The sequence below is a fragment of the Anneissia japonica genome, unplaced genomic scaffold, assembly GCF_011630105.1.
Source record: "Anneissia japonica isolate Jap-2015-1 unplaced genomic scaffold, ASM1163010v1 scaffold665_len1252844_cov201, whole genome shotgun sequence".
Classification (NCBI taxonomy): Eukaryota; Metazoa; Echinodermata; class Crinoidea; order Comatulida; family Comatulidae; genus Anneissia; species Anneissia japonica.
Window position 1 is genome coordinate 643,476 of NW_022757135.1, and position 7,421 is coordinate 650,896.

At 33.0% G+C, this 7,421-nt stretch overlaps 1 protein-coding gene across 1 annotated transcript in view; it reads left to right on the top strand.

Annotated features, from left to right (window-relative positions):
- LOC117124449 overlaps positions 1–6,849 on the top strand; it is a 22,713-nt gene extending 15,864 nt beyond the window's left edge. Inside the window, exons 12-17 of the mRNA XM_033270681.1 lie at positions 67–185; positions 2,551–2,727; positions 3,095–3,711; positions 4,029–4,210; positions 4,575–4,700; positions 6,765–6,849. Coding sequence (XP_033126572.1) covers positions 67–185; positions 2,551–2,727; positions 3,095–3,711; positions 4,029–4,210; positions 4,575–4,663 — 1,184 coding nt within the window. The 3' untranslated portion in view covers positions 4,664–4,700; positions 6,765–6,849. The remainder of the gene's footprint in view (positions 1–66; positions 186–2,550; positions 2,728–3,094; positions 3,712–4,028; positions 4,211–4,574; positions 4,701–6,764) is intronic.
- The last annotated feature ends 572 nt before the right edge of the window (positions 6,850–7,421 follow it).

Below are 7,421 nucleotides of genomic sequence, written 5' to 3' on the forward strand. Positions count from 1 at the left end.
TATTAGTAAATTATATATATATGGCTATATATTAGTAAATTATCTATAGTAATATATAAATTTCAGAATTTGGAGGGGACCCAGAAATGGTTACGATCTATGGCGAAAGTGCCGGATCCGTGTCAGTTACATACCATACCGTATCTCCGATGAGTAAAGGCCTATTTCATCGCGCCATTATGCAGGTTTGAAGAGTTTCATTTTATTTACTATTGCACCTCTACTGTGCAAATACATACTATCAATATTGCATATGGCTTAGTGGAAATTAAATGATATAGGCCTACAATACAATCCACAGGGTGTGAAACCAGCGCCTGACACATTTATATAAATACTTTTAGTAAAACGACACAGCTGTTTTTATTCAACATATTTGTTCAGGATACATATCCAATGAAGGTAAATGTACAATAGTAAAATTGACAATATGGTCCTGATTAAAACAACAATTGATATTAATGAACGATAAAATTTTAAACAAGGACTAATGAATACAATACTTAATATTACACTAAAACACCAACATGGAAAATAATTCAATTAAAAAGTTTCTGAAAGTTTGTTTTAAAATTTGATCAAAAGTTTTAAATGTATCTAAAAAAAATCAATAGAGAATAATATAAAAACAAGTTAAGTATTCGATCACTTCTCCACGCCGGTAGTAATAAAATTACTAGTAAGTCAAATTAATTTGTCATCTAGAATTACACCAATATATCGATTTGATTTGACTTATAACAATTTATAATTTGTTATCTTATTGTAAATTGTAACATTGATAATATTTTGAAACCTGCAAGTGTAAATAATAATAATTAATGTTAATTGTTTTCATATATATATATATATATATAAATATATATATATATATATGTATATATATATCAAATAAAACTCAGGAACAAGGTATATATATTTGCCAAATTTAATACAGAAAATTTACAAACGTTTTCGGCCATCGGCCTTCATCAGGTGTACAGCATAAAAAAAGAAAAAACAATATATACAAATATAACGGACGTAAGACAAAGCAACATATGACGTGAAGTATTTTTTTCAGGCCTATACCTGTTTTTAATGTTAAATTTTACTGGGAATTTATAATATGACACTTAAATTGTAAATAGTAATTGATGATATTTGAAATTGTAAATACTATAAATGAATGTCAATATCATGATACAATGTTAAAATTGATTTTTATATTTTGAATGTGTTGTTTTAATGAGCGTATCTTCTAATTCTGTTATATGATATTTTGTGCAATGTTTGATATTTATGTAAACTCACAGGTTTGCCCTCTCGGATTGATGTGAGGTTTTTTTTATACCAAATAAATAAATAAAAAATTAATACTATTTATCATCATACATTTACTTTTTTCAGCGTTAATTGTATGTTTATTTCATCTATTCATAACACTTCGTAGTTGAAAGTTAACTACATCAATATCTTTATTGATGCATACATAAAAACATAATCTGCTGCAAACATACTTATTTTGAGGGGTTTGTAACAGCCTGATATATATCATTAATAAAAAGAATGAATAGTATTGGACCTAGAATCCTTCCTTGGGGTACACCGACATTAATTTGGTTTACCTTAGATTTTTTTTTTGTTATTACAATATGCAATTTGTTTTTGAACCATTTCATTTTAATTATTTATCTTGAAAGCCATATTTTTGTAACTTAAACAATAAAACTTCATGACTTGTGGTATCAAAACACATCGAGGAAACATGCACCAACACTTTCACATTCATTTAGAGCTTTTAGCCAATCTTCAACAACCCTATGTAGACAATATATCGAGTGGTTTTTCCACTTTTTATGCAAATTGCTCAATGCAGAATAAATTGAATTTAGTTAAGAAACCCATAATCTGTTCTTGAAGCTCCCTTTCGACAATTTTTGCCACGTGGCAGATTACAGAGATTGGTCGGTAATTATTAATTAAACTTTTGTTACCTTTATCCTTTATACACACGAGTTATTCTAGGTAATTTCCAATCACTAGGGACTTTACCATTAAACAATGAGAAATTGAATATGCGGCAGAGGGATGTTGGTATGAATGGGGCTGGAAGTCTTAACAATTTACTATCTAAATCAAGAATGTTAATGTTACTACTTTATTGAACTTATCAAGACGGTTTCTAATACTTTCCTACTGGATTTCATTAAATAAAAATAAGTATTCACATCGTGGATTTCGCCAGGTAGGCATGTGTTCATTAAATGACTTGGCCATATGTGTTTATTTCGTTACAGTCAATATCCTCGTGTATAGTATCATATATTCCTTTTCCTATAAACGTATTGAGTTTATTACAGAGTATTTTGGGTTGTTTTATGTTTCCTGTTTCCTTTCAACGTTACGGTTGAAATATTTAATTTTTTCCTGTTTTGTTATGCGATTTACCAGGTTTCTTGTTTTAAGGTATTCGGATTCAGTAGTATCATCATTGAGCTCAACAGACGTACCGCCGTACGTTTTAGGTAATAAAGGGTATCAACAAATTGTTTGAATTATTTTGCACAGAGTGGGACGTCAAGTATTCCATCTTTCCACAATGGAGAGGACACTAAGGATTTACAGCGTTCCAGGGCATTTGCGTTTGGCAGAACTCTGGGATGTAACCAGACAAATACCAAAGAACTAGTGAAATGTCTTCAATCTATCGACAGCGAAACTCTGTTTGCCAATTATTCAGTTAATGTGAGTACTGTATTCTAGCCTAGATATAATTAAATAACATATTTAGGTCGTCGGTTAACAGCTTAGCGATACACTGAATAGCCTAACCAGTAGTAGAAACGCTATCGGATTGAAATCTAAATTTTGAATGCTAGGAACTTTCGACAAGGTAACTTTATACAACTGATATATTAAACATAAGAATGAACACGCATTTCTTAGGCCTGAGCCATAAGAGTATCATTTTGAATTTGAATAGATTAGGCCAAATAGCTGCTTTGAGGCTGCCATTATTTATTTGGGAGATACCTATACTAACTCGTTCAGAAATCATGTTACATATTTATTTATCACAATGCATATCCTCTAATACTTTCACTCTATATAGACAGCGATTGAGAATGGGGAAAGCCCAATCACAAATGTATTTTCCCCCAACTCTGATGGCCAGTTCATGCTAGATGATCCAAGTGTTCTTCTCGACGACGCGGACGCAATTAACGTCGTGGACGTCATGTTGGGAAGTCTCGCCGATGAAGGCTCATTTTTCGTCAGATTCATAAAACAAGGTGATATATTCAATCGCACCCATATGGAAATGTGGACCAGTACAATGTTGTTGCAATTCAAAACCGAACTAGCAAGGGAAACTACCATTTTATTTTATCTCACTGATGAGCAGATAACACACCCAGAATCCGACCATACGAACAGTGCCAATCAACTGATGGGCGATATGTTTTTCGTGTGTCCAACGATGAAGACAGCACAACAACTCGCCGATGCAAGGAAAAACGTGTTTCTGTATCACATGACTCACGTACCTTCACGATCTGTGTGGAATATGACAGGACTTGGAGCCGCTCATGGCGTCGATTTAATATATGTATTTGGGATGCACTACAATGAAGAACTTAAAGACATAATTTACGGGCTACTCCCCGACGAGGAAATTCGATTAACCCATGCCATGTTATCCTATTGGACAAATTTTGCCAAGACAGGGTAGGCCGATGTTTTTTTTTTTAAATTTAACTAACATACAATATTTATATTATTCGGTGTTTTCAACAAATAGCAATGTTTTTACTTTACATAAAATATTTAGATTTGAACTCAATACTTATTGGGCAAGGTTATTACAAAATAGAACAACATATATATTACCAACATAACATTAATCTGCTCTATAATAAAACGATTTTCGCCAGGGTCGCAACAGTCTTGCATCAACGATTGTATAATTATTAACATTAACAGTATTTTTGATTATTCTTTGTATATATTTTGTAAAGAAAATATTTTTTTTTATCGGTCATCAGAGATCCCAATAACTCTGGCGGTGACAGTGATTTTGTCTCATCCTATCCAGAGTGGCCAAAGTTTTCTCTTTCTGACCACGAATATAAGGAGATTTCAACGAGCATGCGCAATGGCAACTTCTTGAAGCCGAAGGAGTGTAGCTTCTTTAATGATATTTTTCCAAAAATGGTAGAAGTTGAAGGTTAGTGGTTCTTTTTTAACATATTTTTTGATAATTTCTAGTTACTATGATAAACGATTAACCAGGGGAAGGCGATTTGGCACAGCGACTTCACTCGAACACACACTGACCGACCCCCGCGGCTGGCCATACTTCGGTACCCCACCTTGCACTTTTGACGGGTTGGAAAGTGGTTCATGCAATATTTCAGCCCTAGGTACAAGCATTTCATAGCTTATAAATAAAATAAGTACTGTGGAGGCTTCTAATCATTGTTGATAGTGACATCAGACCAACTATACCAAGATAAAGATTAAAAGTCTCACTCAATCTAAATTACAAGCAGGATCTTTATTGTATTTAGTTCGTTATTTATTTTCGACAGAAAAGTTGAAGAAGTTTGAGTCAGGAGAAAATCATGAAAAGACGAAATACACATGTCAATCTGATACATGTGACGGTGAAGATCCATAAACGATGACGCCTGCAAATATCGTATAAGCCATCACAGGTAATTGCTATGTCATCACTTTTACTGTTTAGTGTGAATAAAGAATCACATATATTTATTTGGTTATTTGTAAATGCTAATGATTCAATGTACAGTATGTTCCTTTATTGTGGGTTCTTAATAATGATCAGTTTGAAATAAAATTTACACAATAAACCATAAGCATTACTCAAATTACTGAATTTTTTCTAAAGTAGAGAATCGATGTATAAAATTTATTGTACTTTAGTAGAAAATTCCGGGCTTTTCTAGCATCTAAAAATACAGTTTTTAAATGTTTTCTGTTGATTTGTTTCATGGGCTATTGTACCTGTCCTTGATAGTGTTACAATAAAGAGATAAAAAAAAAGTCTTGAAGTAATGCTTAAGAAGATGGCAACATAATACATGTATATTGATCTCCTTTATGTAGTATGTCGAGAACTTATTTACAGCAGATCCCTATAGCGTCATGCGTCGCTTAGGGCATTCCCAAATATCTGCCATCCCGTCTTGTCTACTGCCTTCTGTGCCGCTTCTCCCCCAGACTTCCATTCGAATGCCCGTCTCTCTTTCTCAACCATATACGTCGCTATGTCTTTTGGTCTGTCAACGATCCTCAAAACCACTCGACAGTCACCCATCCTTCCTGAGTATAGGGCCAATCCATTGCCACCTTCTTGCTTTGATAATACCAGATAATGTGTGTACATCCAGTCTTTTTGTATAAATTTCTATTTGAAATAGTATTTATTCATTTTCCAACATTCGGATCCATACATTAAAGCAGACAGCACTTTGCTTTTGTAAATGCGGAGTTTAATCCTTAAGCTTAATTTATTTGATGCCCATATCTTCTTTTGAAGACATGATATAATGTCTGCTGTTGGACCTTTGCTAACTTCTCCGGTATTCCATACATTCCTATTATTCTCCACAATCTCTCTCTGAAGTCCACATAGTTAATAAATAGAGGACTGTTTCACTCCGCACTCAAGTTCTATAATACACTTTTTTTTTATAAGAACCAGTAAAATTTTGCCCAGTCTCAGCGTTCTTATTTTTTGGCCCATTTCAGGCTCAAAATGTTATTTTGTCCTTATATTTACACACTTCTCAAACATAGTAAATTATTATTTTACAGTCAGTATATTATTACTTTACATTATTATAGAGGGTGTTACATAGTAAAACCTACTGCAAATAAGGTAAAGATAGATTGTTGGTTTTCTATAAAAAAAAAAAAAAATGAAAACCTCATTTGACATTTTACCTCAGCCTAAATTTGTTGTTACCTTGTTCTTAATTTTTAAGAGATTCCAGCCTCCGTGTTCTTATGAAAAAAAGAAATGTACTTCACATCGTAAAATCTGCTGAATACAGCTTCCTCTGCAGAACCTAGCCTGTTCTTTCCGAAGCTTAAGCGATTGATAATGATTCTGCAAAATATATTCTTGGGAACTGAGAGCAACGAATTATACCGCGCCAGTTTTTGCAGTTTTAGCTTTCATTGTTAGTTTAATTTGTACTTTTTTTTCTGTTGATTTGTTTCATGGGCTGCTGTGCCTGTCCTTGATAGTTTTATATATGCAATAAAGAGCTAAAAAAAAACAACAGTCGTGTGTTAATGCTTAAGATGATGGCGCAACATACGGTACTGATCTATGTTATATGCAGTGTGTCGAGAACTGCGCTGTTCTATCTCAATGTGCTCAGGAGTGTGAAACAGTTTATGTGGTACAATAAACTCTAAAAAAAACTGTCTTCTGGTAATGCTTGAGACCGTAACATATTGAAATCTGTTATACGCATTTCGTCGAGAACTAACTTTGATTTCCGCCTAGATTGGGCTACCTTATTTTTACAGGCTCGCAGAATTGTAACGTTACAGAAGAAACTGACAACGAAAATAAAAATTACCTTCTTCACCGGGACTCGAACCCGGGACTTCTCGCATACATGGCGAATGTCATAACCACTTGACCATAATGAAGTTGATTTCTTTCATTCTTTCATCTTGGTGGATCGCGAATAAGCCTACTGCATATAATTTTTAATAGGCCTAATTGCATTTATATTTTGCAGGTAATACTTCAACATTCTGGTTGTTCGTTAATTGTCTGAAGAAATTTAGCTGTGATGAGATTTATTCCACCTTGCTCAGAATATTTAAAAAATGCTGAGATAGCTTAAACCTAAAAAACCGAAAGGTCCACTGATTAATCTCAGATAAGAAAGTATAATACATACTCCAAGTATTGAAATACACGCCATCGTGTTGGGATTCAATATTTCGACATTAATTATGTCATCATCAGGAATTCCTGATGATGACATAATTAATGTCGAAATATTGAATCCCAACACGATGGCGTGTATTTCAATACTTGGAGTATGTATTATACTTTCTTAGCTTAAACCTAACTTAGGTAAATTGTGCTGAATAATTAAACGCTATAAGTAAATTAACATTTTAATTAGGTTATCAGGCCTACAAATTTGTTGGTAAAGATTCTAGAATTTGATTTAAAAATGTAAAATGTGATTACGTGGTTTCAGTAAAACACCAAAGATTAGACCATCGAACCACCCAGATAGCTTAAACATAACATACGTAAATTGTGATGAATAATTAAACGCTATAAGTAAATTAACATTTTAATTACTAGGCCTATACATTTGTTGGTAAATATTCTAGAATTTGATTTAAAAATGTAAAATGTGATTACGTGTTTTTAGTAA